Genomic DNA, 20,343 nt, shown 5'->3' with positions numbered 1-20,343 from the left:
AGACGGCATTTCCAGGCTACCGAGAGAATATACCAGATCTGGAGCATATGTTATCAGGCCACGATGGCGCCAGCACGCCTCGGGTATTTGATTATCGTTGCCCGCCCCTCGCTCAAATCGCTTGGCGGTTACCTGCCCAACTTACACAGCCGGCTCAGTCACCATCTTTAGTTCATGACGTCGGTGACTCCTTGTATGCCCTGGTGATGTTGATGGTGAGAAGCTGATCCGTCTTCGTTCGTAGTAAGGCAAGCCAAGGCGCCCTGGATTCCGTCTACTCCGATCTCGCTATAGTCTATAGTCCACATAGTCTTTTGATGTCTGATGAGACGCAGCCCCGTGATGCCTAGTCGAACCACCTTTTTTCTCTTTCTAACTAAGCAGCACGCACGTCTCTACTAAGAAGTTGAGTCATCGTCGTGGGACGTGTGGTTTTTTTTTCGGGCTCTTATGAGCCATCAGCCAAGCGCTTATTGGTCATACCCGACTGATCTATATCCGCAAAGCATGCAAAGCGAGGCTAAATAAACGGAACGAGGATTTGTTGTCGAGCGGCATGGCATAGCAACCCCTGCCGTTAGTTATCAAAAGGTCACACTCCAGACCTCTGGACACGCACTGCCAGGTTACCGCTTGGGTATGGCCAGCAAGCAGGCGGTGACCGCAACCCAAAGTCTCCATCTTAACGCCGACAATTATGGGTTTTGCACGTTGTTGTCAACTTTTTTGTAAGCTAAGCAGGTTGTCGGTCATCGGCCCCCCGGGGTAACAACGACGACCTGCGGATTTTCTTGGTACGGAACCGCATCCCTCGCCTCGTGCGGAACTCGTGGAGGAGGAGGGGGAGGGGTTGGTTGACTATGGATTGTGACGCGGCGCCAAAAAATAGGGATGAGACGAGTTCACGCTTTAGATGTCGTCGAGGGTTGGAATTTGGAAGATCACGATCTCTCTGTCTTTCTTGCCTTGTCTCTGACCTAGAGGGGCTGATGAGTCTTCCAAAACTCCTCGAATGTGTTTTACGAATTTCTTATCTTCTCCTGCAGGAAGCGTCTGCAACTGCATACAGCCAGCCCTCCCTCACGGCTATACCACCTTGCAGGAGCAGCCAGTGATGGCCACTGGGGTTCCGAAACCCGCGCCCCCAGTGTGTGTGTGTGTGAGTGTGAGATGGGAGCTCACGAAGCGGGGAACCATACAACTTGGAAATAGCGTCGATTGGACATGTGCGACCTTGGCTCGCGGCAGCTCTCACGACCCGACTGGAAATGGTTAAGTGAGAAAAGATGCGGTCTAGCGGCTTGCCAACTCTTACCAGAAATGCGCATCCTCCTTTACTGAAAGAGACAAGTCCGTGAATGTGAAGCAGTCCATCTCTTCCGTAGGTGACGAAGACCTGCAAATCAGGCGCGGCTCGTCTCGGGTTGTGCCCCTTAAGGCAGCTTTAATGAAATGAATTGCTGCTGCGCTCTTGCCCGTCGCGTCGACGAGCGCGCAGCCATCAGGAAATTAAGCCATTACCTTTCGCGCGCACCCTATTCGCTGGGCCCGCAGGGTTGGTGTTGTGCGGCCGACCCAGAAGCAGCTGTGACGCAGAAGGCTCTCGCCCAAGAAATTACGACTTGCGGTGGTGTTACTTGCATGGCGCGCAGCACAGCGTGCGTGAGAAGCCTCGGAGAGCTAGAAGCTAGGTACCAGGCCAGAACCAGGCTACGGCTGCTGTACGGCGGCCGCCTGAGACCGGTACGTGCAAAACCTGCTTCTCAGCTTCTAGCGTCTTTTCCTCGGATCAACTCGTCGGCTAGCAGGTACTCGTTTTGTAGCGTAGCGTTGGGTGGCGGAGAGCGAAAGGAACCGCCGTTTCCCGGTTGGCTGTGCTGTGTTTCTGCTGCGCTGCTGCTACACGTACACACGACCTCGCTGCCGCCGCGCCTATCGTTCTATTTCTCGACCCTTTTCTTCCCAGAAGAATCATGCCAGTATGTTTGAGGTGTGATCATGGTGGTGGCTCAGAGCTCCCGAGTCAGTCTTTGTATGTTTTGCTGTAGTGACTCCGCACGGAAAGGGTGCCCAGCAGGACTCGGAGTGCCGGCGACGGCGCCCAGGGGGGACCCTCCCACTGGCGCCCAGCGTGATCGACTTTTGGTGTATCATGTTCATTTTTAGCTCTCAACTCCATACCAGATCCCTCCCTCATGCCTTGTCGATGAAGTTATTTTGGAGGGCGCGCACGCTCCTTAGAGTTCGCGAAATGCCCTGATGGCGTGATCAAGCGGCTTCTCTGGATCGGCGAGAGCACCGTCCATTCAGTTATTGTTGAACTACCTACTACATAGTTGGGCAGTGCTCAGTGCCATATGTGTTGAGAATGCCTACATGCTCTTACCGCCTCATCTATGTACGAACGCGTCCTTCCATGATAGTAAGTGACGGATACGACAACTTCGTAAGGGAGATGAAGTACCGATCTATTACGAGGTGACGCAATCCCATGGTGTGACTGATTGCGAGGTACCCCACAGACGGACAAAGCCAAGGTACCCTGTACGGAGATTGCTATTGATCGATAATGGCTGTGTATGAATGAATAGGCCTCCTTTGGCTATGCAGATTGAGTATCATGATGGCGTAGTAAGCTGTTCATCTCAGTCTCATGCTCATGTTCATACATAGTCATCTCATAAAGGGTACTTGACACCTGAGTCTGGTCAATAATAAGTCAAGCAGAGCACATGGTGAAATATGCCACTGATAATGCAAGGCAAGGGAAGAATCCAATCTCACTTCTCCCGTTGCAGTCGACTCATTATTTGTCGCCACCAAACAATACATATATGATGCACGGGCCGATGGCAAAATTCATTCCTTCTCTTGCATCGTAACACGAGCATTTGCTGGTCTTGGCGAAGTTTGGGCGGAGGGGGCGACGAGCAGGCAATCGAAGACAAATTTGATGATGAATGCATGTATTTGCCATCTGGCATCTGGACGTTTCCAGGCCCTTCATCCAGCCGCATTATCCTTTTCTTTCCGGCAGTAAAACTTTTCCAGCTACTTGATACTTCTTGACGACGCTGTCGCGATTGTTGGGGCAAAACGTGGGCAAGACATGCGCAGGCCTGTCAATAGGCCTGTATGCAGCACAAGCACTACTTGTTGTCCCGGCTGCCAGCAGAGTTGAGGTTCCCCAAAGGCTGGAGACATGTTCGTCTAGCACTCACCAGTGTGCTTACCACTCAAAGGCTGATAGGATTGGTTGCAATATGTAAGTGAAGAGTCTAGATAGTGTATGTGCACGTCTCTTATCTCTTCTTACTCACTCAATCGTTTCACCACAACAGTCAGGGTCGAACACCAAGACAAGGTAACCACCTGCATAGATTGATTGCTTCTCTGTATAGTATGATTGCCCACCTGCCACGCCGCATGTGGGTATACTCAGAGGATATGCGGGCGTATAGTCGATTCTGGAAACATGAAGAAGGAGAGAATAAACGCCTATCAAGCCTCCCCTCCATCGAGCGCGCATAGCAAAATCCAGATTGTCATGATGAATGACTCTTCATCGCGACCCTCATCTCATCTCCATCCACCATGGCCGTTGCTGGCAACAACGAACAACTGTCAACCACTGAAGGCCCCGGAATTGCGCTTGTGGTCACATTGGGCTGCTGGCTCGGTCCCGCCTGCAGTGAAGCTATACCCAAAGCCGTAACCGCTAGCTGGGGTGTCTGGTCGATGGCGGCGTGGGCACTCCACGGCATCCTTGGAAGGGGGATGCTTAGATGACACAGTTGTTGGACATTTTTATTCCACCTGCATTTCCTCCTGCTCATGCTGATTTGCCCCAGCCGACGGCCCAGCCAGTGACAGCGAGTCGCTGTACGGGCCACCAGGCCATTTCGGGGAACTAGCCACTGGATTTGTGAACTGTACAAGTCGCGAGTCTAACAACGGAAGAAAGAGAGAAAGAGGGGGTCTCTCGTCTCTATACCAGCCCCCTGAATCCGGCTGGCCACACACCCTACGGCCTCGCCAAAATCCCATCGTGGGTGTTCTTGCCCCTCCACCAGAAGAGTCTCGTGGCCAATCGTAGCGGTCCTCAGGCACAAGTGTCACTGGGACAACCCCCCAGCATCGGCCCCCATTGTGCAGCCAGTGTCGCTGCATAGTCACTACTCGCACACCACGCGCACACCCACGGGAGATGATTTTAGGTTATCGAAGTGTGGTGTACTTGACTCTCTGGGATGTATGGCCCAGCACACACCGTAGAGTACAGCGAATCCCAATCCAATCCCACTTTGTTGCTGCCATCGCAAAGCCAGCCGGAGTCTCCAGTGCTGCCAGTGTTGCCAGTGCTTGGGTATCCCAATTCTTCAAAACTGGTCAGTACCCCAAAGGCACATCTCAGCCGTGCACCCCCGTTTCTTCTCTCTATCGAACAAAGCCGCCGCAATGTTTGATTCCAAGATCTGAAGAGTACCACAGCGACTTGCCTGAAGTCTGCTAAAAGTGCGACGACGATTCTGTATAATCTGGTCTCATTATTACAGCTTGATTGATATACTACTCCTTTTTTTTCCTTCTGATCCCCATACTCTCCCCTCCGTCCGTTTTCCCCGTTGTTGAGCATCCAAGTGTGTCCTGCCACTACTTTTGCTTGTGTCTAAAGTTGGGGGCCATTTTATTACTCTGCAAAACCGCATTCTCTCTCTCTCTTGCGCCCGCAATACCGCAGTGTGCTTGTGTGTGTTTGTTTCTCTTGTTCGCCGGTGGCATTGACTTGCACTCTTGCGACTAAAGGAATAATCCAATCCCCTATACCCATCACCTGTTCCCAAGCAGAAAGAAAGAAACAAAAAAAGAAAAAGACCCTTTTAAATCCCCAAAAAATTACCAAGCCCCCCGAAAGGAACCGGTATATTCTCATCGCTTTTCGCCGCCGACCAGAGTCATCCGAGTCAAGGCCAACATACGAGAGAAAAAGCATTCCACGCAACGCCTGGCCGTGTTACTCAGAGAATCATTAGCCGTTCCCGTCATCGTTCTTCAACCACCTAAAAGCTTCTAATCAGTCACGTATACCTACTACGCCCCCTTGGCGCCACCCACCACCGGACATCCTTTGTTTCTTTCATCGTGAAGGAAGCAAGAGCCATTGCGCCGACTCACAGGTCATCCGTCGCCTTCTCTTTTTCTTCCCACCATTGCCACCACCACGGCCACCCCGGAGAGCGAGGGATCCAACCGATCGATATCCGCTTTCAGGCTTCCACACGTGCCGTTCGTCTTGAAAGGTACCGACCGCACCGCGTTTGCGTCTACGTCTAATTTTGCCAACTGGTAGGCACCTGCCCCACCCTCCTTCCGACCCAATCACGGCCTCCAGCACTGTTGCCTCCCATTTCCCAGTCCCCACCACAAACGAATCTGGCACCTGGCGTGAGACTCATCAACTCCCTGAGCCACACACGCAGCATCCACACCCACACACACACACACACCCACAACATCCTTGTCTGGTTTTACTGTCATCATCCATCCCATCCCCTCCCATTCCTCCATTCTCTCTGTCTCCCGGCACCCACGCCAAAACCAAACACAGCAGCCAAGCCTAGCCTAGCCAGCCCACCCCAAGCTGCCTAAGCCAATGCCCATGCCCAAGTTCCAGCCCAGCCTAGCCCGACACTCCGTCTAAGCAGGTCTTCGCCACCTAGCCCCAGAAAGAGTCATCGAACAATAGTACCTAAAGGACGGGGGCCAGGCTGCAGACTGCTCTGCCACATTCGCCTCGCGCAATCAATCAGTCAATACACCACCACCACCACTACACTCACCTTTCCAGCACGCAATCTGTGTCATTCACGCTCATTTACTCACCCACCCACTTAATCCTCCCTGTCTTTTCCTCCGATATGGTACCTGGTCACTAGATAACTAATCCGTTGGTTTGCCCCCCTCCAGCTTACACAAAGCCAAGGTAGCCAACGCTCTTTCACGCGACGACTCATAGTCCGACTCCGCTCAGCTATTTGCCATCGTCGCTGCCTCGAGTGCCCAAGGGTCTATAAGGCGCCTCCGATCTCGTCAACCCCCTCCACTCCATCTCTAAGCCGCATATATGTCCTCCAGTGGACTTTGAGTGGTCGCAGTTACTGTGCCTTGCATAATCTCATTTGTGCCTTTCCGCCGCTACTGCCAGTTGCATTAAACCAACGCGCCTGCACTCCGACGTCACCAATAATCACAACTGCAACTTGCACCGCACACACAACCTGGTACTACCTGTCTCGAACTTCGCACCCTCGGTTCGCACCCTCGACTGCAACCCCCTTGGTGATATCGTGGGCCTTGGAAGAAGACACCTAGCTAGAAGGCTTGATGCGTTTCTAGCTGTGCTTCTACCTTTACCCCGTCACCTCGACGAATCCGCCTGTAGTCGAAACACCACAACCACACAATGATTCTTGCGAACACGTTCTATTCCACTCCAGTCGCCCGTTCCGCCTCGTCTTCCGGTCTTTTCGCTCGTGTATATTCGGTTTCGAACACCCTGTTCTAATACCGATAATTTCTTCGATTCTGTTTCTTGACAGCCCATTAACGCGCTGTTGAGAGATTCTTCCGTCGATAGAAATCCACGACTAATTCTAGACTTAACGGTTGACACTGCGGTTAACGGCGGCTGGAGGTAGATCCCACGCGTATCACCCCCACCACCTTCAAGATGATGTGCAGCGATAATGATTCGCTGGCTTTCATCAAGTCCCTTCACCATGGACCTTACAACTCCTCCCTAGCCTCCTCGGCTTCTTCTTCCTCGGCATCCGTATGGTCCGATGCCTCTTCTCAACATTCCGACGACACCTCCATTACTGCTCCTACCTCTGATCCGTCTGACTCGTGCGATTCTTACTGCAATTTGCAAACGTCTATCAGCCAGGCGCAAATTACTACCACTTCTTGGGTGAAGCAGGCGCAACAGCCCCAGCTCAAGATTGAAGTTCCCCAGGAGGTTCGCCAGAACCCCAGACGAACCTCTACCAGGCCTGGATGCCCTCCTGTTCTCATGCGCCAAAGCGATCGAAAGGTCAACTTTGTCGATAACCTCGTTGGTAAGCCATGACTCGATATTCTGTTCCCTAGGGACACCCGCTCAACCTCAACTTTAGATTCGTCGACACAAATCGTGGAGGCCATATGGCCGCTGTCATCAGCGGTCTACAGGGCTGAGATGGGCAGCAAGGCCGTGTTACCTCTGCGGACTTTCATCCAAGAAACTCTTCGTCGATCTCGCACGAGTTATTCTACCCTACAGGTGGCCTTATACTACCTGATACTGATCAAACCGCATGTGCCTAAGCATGATTTCACCATGGAACAGCCGGATGATATTCACTCCAGCAGGGTCCTCCAATGCGGCCGACGCATGTTTCTGGCTGCTCTGATCCTGGCATCCAAGTACCTGCAAGATCGCAACTACTCTGCGCGGGCTTGGAGCAAGATCTCAGGGCTGGCAACTCAGGAGATCAACCAGAACGAGATGGCATTCCTGCTCGCGGTCAACTGGAAGCTTCACATCACCGACGACGTCTTCCAGCGATGGACAGAAATCGTTTTGAAGTACATCCCGTCGCAGCCTCCTTCCCCGGGTGCCCTCCATCCGCAAGCACATGAGCGCGAGGTCCAAGACTGGAAGAATCTCATTCTGAGATTGAACCCTGGATTGGACAACATCGAGGGTCTCCTGCCGTCGATGTCTATGCACATCCCTACGCGCCGGGAAGTGTCTCCCATGTCTCCCGCGTCCGTCCCAGCTTCTCGCGAACGCGCTTCTGCATTTGCCAGCGAATCCAACGAGGCTACGCCAACTCCCAGGAGCTACCAAACTCCCATGGTCATGGAGCCGTCTCTTGCCACTGTGCATGCTTCTGGCCACCATGCTCCGGCTCTTGGACTCTTGCCTACCCCCCGTCTTACTCCCCAGATGACTGGTTTCAGCACTCCCGCCGTGAATGCTACTTCTTGTCTTCTTGGCGGACGGGGTTCCATGGGATTTGCCATGGCGCAAGCCTCGAATGTTTGCGCTGCGCAGACCTTGGATCGGTGGCCTGCCACTATGGGCACCTCGCCCCAGGGCTACTGTCCGATGCGACGCTCCTCACTTGCCAACTCAATCTCCACTGCTTCTTCGCCAGAGTCAATGATTTCGGATTCGTCACGCACTTCGCGCTCATCTTCCATCTCATCAGCTTCGTCGTTGGTCAACGCGCCGTCCACCAAACTGGATGTTCAGGCGCGATGCCGGTACGCGAAGCTGTGCAAGGAGAGATATAGCGCGAGGCCGGCCATTGCCTCGGTTCCCGAAGATTACGAAGAGAACTGCCTTTCGTCCTCGCCCGAGTCCTACACGGGGCCCGTGGGCAAGGACTTGTTGGACATGTCATTAGATACACCACTGGCACGTACAAGTTGCGAAGCAGATGATGCCGCCGACGCCGCCCGCGTCCTTCAGGAGTTGCACAACTATCATCGCAATCATCGGGTTGGTTCCAAGCGGAGCAGGCCCTTGTCTATCGACAACTCCCTCCAGGAGAATGTACGCGAACTGTTGTGCAACCAGCAACATTCGACCGAATCTCAAGAGTGGTCTGGCAACGCCATGCCCAGCCAGAACACGCAAGCGAGTGGTCGAAAGCGAGTCTGCTACGCCTCCGACCTACCGACGTCTTATTCCATCCCCTCGTTCCACCCAGCCGTTGGTGGAGCAGGTGGACCTGGGATGTGGGACGGCATTCTCAACTAAGGGAGAGCCATCTCCTCCGGAGAAGACTTCTCGACAGAAAGACAACCCCAACCGCTTGTGTCAATAATCATATATTTCCTTTGTTGATAGGGGGATCGCGATGATGGTGCGGAGACTTTGATACCAACTTGGAAGACATCTAGTTTAATAGAGATTAGATGGCGGCCAAGCAGAGGGAGAAAAGTGTGTTTGTTATCTTGCATGCATTTCCAGGATCAGGCATTGGGGGACTGCTTGGTGAAGTGGTATTCGTTGTACGTGTACGATTCAAGAGTATGAGAGAGAGAGAGAGAGAGAGAGAGAGAGAGAGAGAGAGAGAGAGAGAGAGAGCTTGATTGAGCCTTTTACTGAAAGTCACGGTGTTTTGGAGCATATTCACACAAGTCTTTTTACATTTCGGAATAATGGATGGATATGGTCCGGGACGAGCAAGACGAGGCGTCAAGCCTGAGCTGAGGGATTGATCAAGGCAGTCGGTTTGGACGCCTTGAGCCTTCGCAGCATTACTCGGAGTTCTACTGCCAACTGGGTTTCGGTGGCCATGGCCCAAAAGCTGCGAGACGACGAGAGACGTGGCAAGGCATGACCAGCGGCCGTCGAAAAGCGGGCGCGGTTCCTTGTCGACGACGCCGTCGAATCAAACAACGAAAAGCACATACATACATAGTATCTATCTGGCCTGAAAAGGTGTTGCGATTACGATGATCGAAGAGCCTGCAAGGACAAGAATCTTGAGCAGGCCTGGAGAGAGAAGACCCAACCTCGCAGATAAGATAGTATTAAAATCCAAAAAGAAGGCTTACATTGACAGCCGGCCAACAAACAAAACAGGTTTACCTATCTTCTTCATGTTGATTCGACGTTTTCATCTTGTTGTACATGCCTGCTGATGGAGAGTGTTTGGAGCTGACTGCGCAGAGATAGATATCCGAAGACATATTGAATTGTCACGACGAGAAATGAAAGGAATCGGAGAGAAAGAAACCAAGCATCCTGGGCTCCCTCCCCCTCCTTTGCTGTGACACAGCTCCGGCCAAGTGAGTCATCGCGGGTCTTTTTTTTCTCTCTCTATCTCTTTCTCACTCACTCCCTCGTCCTCTTTGGCACGCACCACCGACAACAACCCCTGCAGCAGCCTATCGTTTATGTCGGGTTGCTTGGTTTGCTACGGCGACCAGTTTGACCGCGCCATGGGCAAATTGCCATTTTAGGCAACACGCATGACCCCGTTCTGCTTGTTAGCTTCATAACGTGTAAGTGTACGTTTGTCCCTATCGTGAATGCCACCTGCGTGCCACGAGCCACATTTTCACGCCTGGTACTTTTCGCTGCGTCATGCATCATCTATTATTGATCGTTTACCACAACCCAATTTTAGATGTTGTCGCTTAGTCGTCGCCGGATCAACGGGTCCCTCTTGCCTTCTAACCATCTCTTGCCATACGTGGTCCGAATGGGTGGCGATGGCTTCCTACCCGCCTACCTTGCCTTGGTCTAGGTCATGTGGATGGATGGTGTCCTGCCTAGCCATATAAGCAGTAGGTGTTTGTCATCACATATACCCTGCTGTTGTTGGGTAGGAAGTGATTCTACATTAGGTAGGTAAGATAGGTACGTATGCTTAAGCCTGTGAAATACTGCTATCATGCATGTCTCTGTCAGCTGGCAAGGCGGCTGGCTGTCTGGCTGGTGTTCGTCTAGGCATCGCCAACAATACAGAATAAATGAGTCTTCTCGGCAAAGCATAATCTGCTGATGTTGAACTATCGCACACGTACAGTACAATACATACATGGAACAAAGATAATATCAATAATGTTTTTCTCGAAAGGCAAGGATTATCACTCATCAAACTCTCCTTGTGACATTGATCTTGTCTGTTCCCGCCTCTTCCAAACAGGCCAAGGCAAGATGGAGTCATGTTGCTCCAAAACTATGTCTCGATTACCTACCCCTTAGGTAAGTAGATAAGGGGTGTAGGACACGTATGTCGCCTTCCGCGTCTTCCCCTAGTCGGCATGATCTTATAGATACCAAGCTAAAGCAACACGATGCTCGGTTGGCGGTTTCGTGGATAGCTCCTCATATGCACCCTGCACGAACACGATGGGCGTTGGCCCTCGGCCATCGGTAATGATTCATAGTGAATCACTTTTTCCGAGTCTATTCATCCGGCGGCTCTCGGACGGGCGAGACGACAACACCCTTCCAGTGCCGAGCGCGCCTGACTGATGAGTAAGTAAGTATCCATGGCATTAGCTAGACAGGGAGAGGCCACATAAGCCGGCGAGTGAAATCTTACTATTGCTTGGTGATTCTCATGCCCGTATCCGTCCGTGGTTTGGCCTGTTTGCCCGTATTACTCGCTCGCTCACTTCCTGCGGAGAAGACGGATCTATCTCGGTTTTGGCTAGCAGATAGAGAGGAGCTCCTGAGTCATATCCGGTCGTGGTGGCGGCGGCGAGATGAATTAGGAGAAGTGTCTACCGGTATTGACGATCATCCGCTCTGGTTGGGCTCGTGTGTTTCTCTCGAGCGTGAAGCGGACAAGGGACAACAGTAACAGCCAAATCCCGCCTAGAGAAAAGAAGCCCCCTTGGTTTCCGATTCGTGTTTATACTCTGCTCCCCGTCGGTAGCAAACAACCACCGGAAGCCCATGTCCCATGCTCCATCCTCCGGGTCCGTCCTCCGTGATGAACCTTGCATAATCCCAGTTCCCGGGAATCCTCCTGCTCATCCTTACGTGATTTGTGCACCCGTTCAACCTGTCAGACTAACATCTCATGTCGAGGCGACTTGGCGTCTCAGGCCTGGAGAATGACTGAAGTGTTAAGGCCGCACACGCCGGTGTTGGAAATCATGCCTACCATTGCGGTTCTGCTCACTATTTAATTTCGTGGCCAAGCGAAAAGGATTTGATCAAGCTGGCTCACAAGTTACACAAGCAATGTGCATCGAAATCGTATAGATACGCCTCGTAGCAATGCATTCCATGAAGGAGGGAATATTCAAAAAGAATCACAAAACAGGTAGGTGCAAGCCTTGACTCAGAGGTGCGAAACATCGTATTTCACTCTATCTAAGATGTGCATCCTATTTAGCAGCATTATGCGATGAATCTCAACTCGCCGGTAATGCGTCGCCATGAGACCCCGGGAGAAAACTACGAACCACATCAGACTCGAGGTTCTTCCCCATACCAGGAACAGCGGGACCAAGGCAATCCTGTTCCAAAAGACAAAACGACGACTCAGCATCGCCAACTTAGCATCGCCGATGAAATCTCGACGAGTCTCGCCGATTCAGTATGGCCGACTCATTAGCATACCAGTTGCCCTGTATGTGCAGTGTTTGCCATCTAAGGCACCCTTCACCAAGAAGCAACAGCGGCACCACCTCCAAAAGAGTCACCACCACCGCCGAAGGTGTTGCCTCCAGAAGCGTCGTCAGAGGCACCCCAGGTACCGTTGTTAGCTCCAGCAGCGCTTGGCTCACCACCGCCACCCCAGCTGTCACCTGCAGGAGCATCGTCAGAGGCACCCCAGGCGTCGCCAGAGCCGCCAGCGGGCTCCTCCTCACACTCGTCCGAGTCAGGCTCGAACTTGAGCTTCTTGGTATCGGCATCATAGCCCTCAGGGACATACTGCTGGAGAAAGTCAGGGACATCCTGCTTCATCTCGAGCAGAGTGAAGGCAAGAAGCTCTGCCAAGGGCTCATCACGCTCGGTGTAAAACGAGAACGCAGTACCGCGGTTGCCAATGCGGCCAGTACGACCTGGTATTGTTAGCACACTACCACTCAACGGCCATATTTCATATTACTTACCAATGCGATGAGTGTACTCGGTGATACCGCCATGGTCAACACTGGGCAGGTCGTAGTTGATGACGTGACGAATGTTCTTCACGTCAATGCCACGGGCAGAAACACCAGTGGTGACCAAAATAGGAGCCTTGCCAGTGCGGAAAGCACGCATGGCGTCCTCGCGCTCACGTTGGGTGCGATCGGAATGCATGGAGGTGACCGGCATTTTCTTCTGGAAGAGGTGGTCATCAAGCTCGTCGGCAGCCCGCTTGCTGTTGACGAAAATGATGGTGCGTCCAGGCTCAAGTGTGAAGATAAGATCGACTATGGCCTGTCTCTTGGCAGTGTGATCGACCCAAATGATGTCCTGCTTGATGTTCTCATGGGTGCTTCCAATGCGTCCAACGCGGATACGAACATGTGACTCGGCCAAATGGGTCTTGGCAAGGTTGCGAACAGCAGCAGGGAAAGTGGCGGAGAAGAGCATGTATTTGATGTTGCCCTCTTCTTGCTCTGGCTTGGTGTTAGTGAATGAATATGGGTATCATTGGGAATGAGGATTACTTACCACCACCACTCAGAATCTTGTCCAACTCTTCCTCCCAGTCCGATGCAAGCATCTCATCAGCCTCATCGAGTACCATGTACTTGACTCGACGAAGGGTCAAGACATTAGGACGCTCCATGAGATCAATGAGACGTCCAGGTGATGCAATGAGGATGTCGCATCCTTTACCCAACTGGTGGATCTGGTCGCGCAAAGGACCACCGCCGTAAGCGACACCGGGTCGGAGCATAGTTCTGTAGCAGAACTTGCGGGCCTCCATGAAGATTTGGATTGCGAGCTCACGGGTGGGAACAACAATCACAACCAGAGGTTCGGCTCGGACAGGCGTGTAGTCACCCAGAATATCCTCAGGGCTGGGACGGGGAGCAGCCAGCTTCTTGGCCTTGCCCATTAGATGGTTAAGGATAGGAAGCAGATAAGCGGCGGTTTTGCCGGAACCTGGGTGGAAAATGTTTAGTGGAATATAATACAATGTTCAGAGTCGTTGCTTACCGGTCTGGGCAATGGCAATGACGTCGTGTCCCATCTTGATGGCAGGCAGACAGTAACGCTGGATTGGGGTAGGGGTCTTGTATCCACACAACTGAACGTTCTTCAGCATGATCGGGTGCAAGCCAGCAGTTTCGAAGGTCTTGATAGGGACGATTCGAGTCATACCCTCCTGCTGGACCTCGATTTGGGCGATCCTGGTTTTTATTAGCGAGGCTTTGAGCGAATTAGGCAATCCACCACCACTTACTTGTCGAATTGCTCGCCTGGCTTGGAGCGGTCCTCAGGCTTGCCAAAGATCTGAGCCTCCAGCTCGGGGTACTCAGGTCCCACGTCACCCTCAACACCGTCCCAGTGGTAGACTCGGGCATTGCCATCCCACTCTACGCTCGAATCTTCGGTGTAGTTGTACTGAGTGGGCTCGACCCACTCATGCTTGGGAGCTTCAAGATGCTCGAAGGGCAAGGGAGGGGGGCCAGGCTTGGGCTCCTCAGACTCGCCGAGGGCATCTTGCATATCGCCGACACCCCAGGCGCCACCTGCAGGGGGGTCATTGGTGGACTCACTGGCGCCCCAGCCATTGTTGGTCGAGTCCTCGTTGAAGGACATGATGGGAAGAGTTGATTGACTTGTTGCTGCGTCTGGAAAAGAGAAGAGGATCAGTGTTAACGAAGGAGTAGACCATGACAAGATGCCGATGAGGAATGGTTGAAGAGAAGGGCTTGGTGAGATGTGGTACAGGGTAGCATGGCTTAACCTAAGCTGATGGGAAGACATGCCCCCTTCCCCCCTCTCGAAAATATGATAGAGTGATATGAAGCCCCAACTTAAGTAAGTTCAAGTATATGAGATCACATCAAGCAACTATTCATAAGGGGAGGTGAGAGGGGAAATAGAAGAAGGAAAAATCAGGCAACGCTAGCACTGAACTTACGTGAGGTACCTGATGAGGTATTGTTGGTGATGGCCAGTGGTTGACGGATATCTAAGGGACCACTGCTGTGAGCTGGTTCAATGTGTTAGCCAGGCCAAACATATGGTGGGAAATGGAGACGGTGTTGAATGTAAACAATGACGAAGAAGAGTAAAGAAGAGTAGATGCTGGTCCACGGTACGGGGTAACAGAAAACTTGTTGATGCTAACAAGCCCGCGTCAACAAAGAATTTACCTTGGACGAGGAAGTGTGTGTAGGTTGAAGGTCTCCCAGTAGATTAAGAGAGTTGGTGAAGATGAGAGGCAGTACCCAAAAAATATCTTGGTGTTATGATGCGACCAAAGGCAACATCACAAGACGCAAGTCTGAAAGTGTATATTTGGGTTGATGGAGAGATGGAAGAAGACTTGGGAAGAAGCAGTACCCAGGACTTGGATGACGACCCAAAACAAGCAGACACACCACGAAAAGACAACAATCAAACTTCTTTGGTATGAGAAGAGAGATGGGTTTTTGTTGACCTTGGCGTAGAGAATCCGCTTGACATGGGATGTGGTGAAGTAGTGAAGTGAAGAGAGGTGAAGTGGTATGGTGTTTACTTTGGATGGCGAAGCATGTTTTCTTACCTTGAATAAAACCTAAACCAGTACCACACACTTCACCAGATGAATTCCAGTGATGTGAAGGATGGATGGGAAAGATGATGGGTGCTCGAAGGATGAATAGTTATGAGAGTGCTGACTTACCTTTGCGAGACTTGCAAAGATCCAGGATCCTCAAGTGGATGCGTGGAGAGGAAGGTGTGGAGGAAAGGAAAGAAGGGAAAGAGAAGAAGAGTAGAAGGCTCCTTAAGTAACCCTAGATAGTTTTTGTACCCAAGGTTTACAGAAAATGGCGTGGGCGAATCGAAACTCCCTGGTCCCCCTGTGTACAGCAGGTCTGATGCCTGGAGGTTCCTTTGATAGTGTGAACAAACAGCGGGCCGGTGCTCTACACAATGGTGGCGTCGGCGACATTAAACCGGGGGTCGGCGATGATGTTGGCTGGGGGTATTGGGAAAAACGAGTGGTGATGCGTATTAGGACAGACAGATGGAAGGTGCTTGCCTTTAGGTATACTTTAGGGGGAAGGCACAATGGGACCGCTGAAATCATACGCTATTTGGATGCAGGCCCCCTATCTTTCCCGTTGTTATACCTATGTTGTTAGTGGGCTTGACCTTCTTTGTGATTGAGTGCCTGTCTTGAAGACCTACCTAAGTGAGGCATCTCCTTACATATACGGAAGAAATTGGATGCACTGCAACTATTGTTACGGGTAATACATATGAACTTCATGTATTATGTTGTTCGCTAGGTTGGGGATTTGCCTTTTTGCTGTGCAGAGTCAGTCCCTTGGTGCCCTTTGTTGTTCTAGTAGGCCCATCGCATGCAAGAAAGCATGCCTATATGCAGTAAGTATCCTGCAAACGTGAGACTCAAAGTGATCGTTCGTGCCTGCGAACGGGTAACACTATCCTGCCGATCCTTGGGAATATGTGGAATACAACGTAGACGTAGCATTCGGCCAGCATTGTTTACTTTGGAGGCGGGCCAGGAAACGATGGACTAACAAGGGTTAGAAGTTAATAGACATCATTCATCATCTCGTCCATTCACTAAATCTCATGTTGGGAGTTCGTATTGGCTTTACTTTACTTGTTCGTCCTACACGGGGATGTGTGGTGGAAGTTCTACATAATGTATCCAGTCCATAACCCGTCATTGTCATCATCAGTTCGTGGATTGATCTCGTAGTCACCCATGCCCTCGCTCAAGACTTTATCGAGGGTTGCGGCAGCTCGTCCAGCTTGGCCGCCTTCCTTCTTCGCCGCGTCAACCCCGATGATAATGGCGTCGCCAAAGCGCCTGTGGAACACGTCTTGCCTATCCTCACGGTTGCGGTAGATCTCTCCGTCCTCGTCGCGTGGCGGCTTGAACAAGCCCAGATATCCGTAAGGGTCTGGGTTGGTGGGAACACGACAGAAACCTCCAAGCCAATCTTCCGAAACCCACGGACGCGGCGACTCGGCCTTGAAGCCGTGGGCAAGAAACTTGGAGAGTACCAGCATTTGTCGCGGGAAGGCCTGACCATGCTTCTTGGCGCCGAACGTGGTTCGGGGCGCCGATGTCCAGCCCCTTTCCCCCGGGGTTGGGACGGTGCTCCTCACCGTCCAACCCAAGACCGACGTAAAGTCCTTCAGCGGTTTCACCCAGCACCCAGCGCCTGATACAACGCTATCTCCTGCGACGTCAAGCAGCCATTCCATATAATTCAGACCGTCGTCCTTGATGTCTTGCGTAATATGTGTCATGGCACCACGGATGTAGAGAATAACCTTTTCGACATGAGGCGCAACTTCGTCGGCTGGGAGAGCTTGCAACAGCTTCAAGAGCTGACTTCGTACGGACTTCGAAATGTCTGTCATCAGCGGCAGCACTTTGTTAAGCAGTGTGTGTGTGCCGACTGGGTTGAATGGTGGCGTAGTTGACAGCTGACTGGTTAAGTTTGCCAAGGCATCTCGTCGCTGTGTGTCGGATCTCGACCCCGCGAGGGAAAAGTAGTGTTTGAAGCGATCGATAGCATCAGGGGCATCTTCAGTCAATTGCTTATTGATAACGATAGCTAAGGCATTGGCATTAGCATATCGAATCGACGGGTTTCAGTTCGCAAAGGCTGCAGCACGAAGATGATATATACCTTTAGATTTGAAGCTGGTATCCGTGAAACTGTCGGGCTTGACTTTGCCCTTGCCGACCTTCAACTTGGGCTTCTGGAAGTCTTTCTTCTTTTCCGCCTTCTTCCTGTTACTGGATCCCATCTTGATCCCGGCATTTGGAAGACACACTTCCAATGAGGGACAGGCGCAATGTCGTAATTCCGATGCCCCTTCGTCGATCCCCGTTAACTTTTTAGCGGTCAGGCGCGGCAGTTTTCAGGTGCATGTGCCCAGTGTGGAGCGACAGCTGGAAGCGTGGCTCGAGCTTGCTCCATTGATTAATTGATTGCGGTGCGGGAGCCCCGCGATACGGCCAAGTAGGATTCCTTTGTCAACTATTCGACACACCTATAACGATAATTAGAGAGTCCAGCTCACGTCGATTGATTCGCGAGTCTTGCGCGAGATAGAGAGCATTTACAAATCCAGGCAAGATGGCAGATAAATCACTTGTACGTTCTCATTATGCAGCGCCTATCTTCTATGAATGTGTAACTGATATTGTGTCTATTGAAGCCAGCCGCCACCACGGCCGATACAATGTCCGATGCTCTCCAACGGTTATCGAAGAAGCCCGGCGTGAAAGCCTGGATCATGCTTGACCGCACCTCGGGCGCTGTAATAAAAACCAATGGGCAGATAGCGGCCATCAGGCCAGCTCGTTCCGCCAATAGCACCACCAACCCTGCGACCTCCTTGCCGACACCTACCGGCGGCTCTTTCTCCGCCGAAGTCACCTCGGACGGCGCAGACAACGAAACACAGGCGGCGCAGGAGCTCGGGAGCATGGTTTGGGGCTTCCTAAGCACGGCTGGAAGCCTGGTGCAGGAGATGGACACAGAGGTAAGGGGGTTTCCGACTGCCCAAAATATTGCGACAACACGAGCTGACCCCTTCACTACTAGGATGAATTGAAATTGCTGCGACTACGAACGAAGAAGCAGGAGCTTGTCATAGTCCCCGAACTCAAGTACATCCTGGTCGTGATCCACGATACGCCTCCGGCATGAGGACACCGGTCCCAGACGGCGCAGCTACAAGGCCAACCCGAAGAAACGGGTTGCCACATAACCATAACCCCAGATCTCGTCTGGGGGAGATTTTGGACATGCTACCGAACAGGCTAAATATCTCTTACAGTCGGTGACCTCCAGGAGGTCGCGACAGATTGGTGGCTTTCTTGGCGTTAGGAGTTTACTTGATAGATTGATACCCCGAAACTGCGCCGGTCACATACGAAGGAATGGACAGCGCGGCTTGCAATCGAAAATCGAGTTTTGGCGGTCACGCAAAGAGTCACTGCAAAATGGTTTCAATTCACCAGACGCTAAGTAAGCAGTCTGCAGCATGCCTCGCATCAGGAAAATAGGACTTTGCGTCCCAGAATCACCAGTTAGGGGCTATTTGTCGATGAAGGAGAGAGTATAGTCCTCTAGTTAGTCGTCTCTTACCGCCCTTTGTGTCAGAAAGCGGCACGATGGATAACCTCGACGCCATACAGAGATGTCAATGCAGTCGTCTCAAGGCTCCTTGGACCTGAGCCTCGCCTCCCAGCCACATGCGGGAACAGACATAATGGAGACAAGACAGGAGAGAATTTGCGCCCCAAACTGCCGGCGGTTGCTCGGTCTCCCGGCTAAGTGCCTCCATATGGCACTTGGATATAAGTCGTAGAATTAGATGCGTTAGTCCCCGGAAAGGTACAAACTCTCACCCCTTAAAATTGAACCAATTCTTTTTCTCCGCCAGTCAAAATAGACGTTTACAAGGGCACGAAATGGAACCAGGGGAAAGAAAAACAGACGGCAACTTACTGATGGGTAAGCTTCCCTGCGAACACGAGACTAGACCGTCCACGATTGTGTAGCTGCCGGATCTAGTATTAGGTCGCCCCGGGGCCGCGCATACAACATACTAATACTGTAATCGAAGTGAAGTGTCAAGCACCAGCCGTTTAAATGGAGCCTATCCACCTCTGAGCAGAACTATGAGTTTTAACAAACTGCTCGTTGACTGTGTCATTGAGATTACAGGGAGCAGGCGGGATTTCAGCCTATCCGTCGGCAAGCACATGAAACAGAGATTGCCGAATGCATCAACAGGGCTGACAACCGTCTGCACGAATCGAGCGAGAGCGATATCTGTGGTCTCGTCATGGAGGGCACACCTTTTGGTAGGTACATGACCAGCGAGACGAGTCAGGATGGTGGTCCTGGACATCGGGAGCCATGAATCGCAATGTAGTGCATCTATGAAAGTTACCGGATAACTGTCACTGACGAAATGACTGGCAGTAGTAGGCATGTGTGACAAGTCACCCAGCCTGGGTCTGGAACTGGAGACACGAGCGAGTGCCGAAAACAGGGTCAACAACGTGTACAGTTCCAGGTTGCATTGCAGAAGTAGCCAAGATAATCCCGATTCCTTCGTTGCGCTTACGGCCTGCTCGCTTCGAAGAAGTACAAAAGAAGAAAAAACCGGTTCTTTGCTGGCAGCCAGCAGCGTGGTCTATGCATAGACTACTGGCATACCCAGAATAAGTAGGCAGTCAAAAGATGTACCTGTCCTGTGCTGAATGAAACCGCCATCAATTGAACGGGCTCTATTATTATTAAGGCTTGACGTTGGCGCGCCCTTTTTGACAGCATCGGGAAGTTACCGACGAGAACGTTTCTTCAATCCATCCATCTCGGAAACTATCTACCGTGACAACACTGGCGGGGCGGGACAGCTGCTGGCATATTTAATCTCTATTGTACTGTCGATCCGATCCTGGAGTCTGTCGGGCTGACCACGACCAGCACCGGGGTAGGGGGAATTAACCGCATGATGAAACATTGACCGCTGAGAACCAATCAGACAGGCAGCTAGTTGAGTATCCGTTCCGTCCTGCGGGTCGCTATCAAGATGGCTAGATGGCTGCTTGCCGAAGACTCTACGTGCATGTTGTACCTAGCAAATGCATCTGAAGTTACTTC

At 51.9% G+C, this 20,343-nt stretch overlaps 4 protein-coding genes across 4 annotated transcripts; 2 read left to right on the top strand and 2 right to left on the bottom strand.

Moving 5' to 3' along the window:
- Window positions 1-6,730: 6,730 nt before the first annotated feature.
- Window positions 6,731-8,809, top strand: PG998_012507 (G1/S-specific cyclin pas1; the record flags this gene model as incomplete). Its single annotated transcript, XM_066879323.1, has 2 exons — window positions 6,731-7,118; window positions 7,176-8,809. 2 exons carry the CDS (start codon window positions 6,731-6,733, stop codon window positions 8,807-8,809), a joined length of 2,022 nt encoding a protein of 673 aa, XP_066725707.1.
- Window positions 8,810-12,181: 3,372 nt separating this feature from the next.
- Window positions 12,182-14,281, bottom strand: PG998_012506 (uncharacterized protein; the record flags this gene model as incomplete). The annotated part of the gene is made up of 5 exons (XM_066879322.1): window positions 12,182-12,585; window positions 12,637-13,128; window positions 13,184-13,621; window positions 13,676-13,869; window positions 13,923-14,281. The coding sequence occupies 5 exons, from the start codon at window positions 14,279-14,281 to the stop codon at window positions 12,182-12,184; spliced, it is 1,887 nt and encodes a 628-aa protein (XP_066725706.1).
- Window positions 14,282-16,339: 2,058 nt separating this feature from the next.
- PG998_012505 (DEAD/DEAH box RNA helicase) lies at window positions 16,340-17,467 on the bottom strand (the record flags this gene model as incomplete). The annotated part of the gene is made up of 2 exons (XM_066879321.1): window positions 16,340-17,271; window positions 17,347-17,467. The coding sequence occupies 2 exons, from the start codon at window positions 17,465-17,467 to the stop codon at window positions 16,340-16,342; spliced, it is 1,053 nt and encodes a 350-aa protein (XP_066725705.1).
- A 332-nt stretch (window positions 17,468-17,799) lies between these two features.
- On the top strand, window positions 17,800-18,375 carry PG998_012504 (uncharacterized protein; the record flags this gene model as incomplete). Its single annotated transcript, XM_066879320.1, has 3 exons — window positions 17,800-17,817; window positions 17,882-18,208; window positions 18,271-18,375. The coding sequence occupies 3 exons, from the start codon at window positions 17,800-17,802 to the stop codon at window positions 18,373-18,375; spliced, it is 450 nt and encodes a 149-aa protein (XP_066725704.1).
- Window positions 18,376-20,343: the final 1,968 nt, after the last annotated feature.

The sequence above is a fragment of the Apiospora kogelbergensis genome, assembly GCF_038363985.1.
Source record: "Apiospora kogelbergensis strain CBS 113332 chromosome Unknown utg000008l_segment0_segment0, whole genome shotgun sequence".
NCBI lineage: Eukaryota > Fungi > Ascomycota > Sordariomycetes > Amphisphaeriales > Apiosporaceae > Apiospora > Apiospora kogelbergensis.
This window is presented reverse-complemented; position numbering and strand designations above follow the sequence as displayed.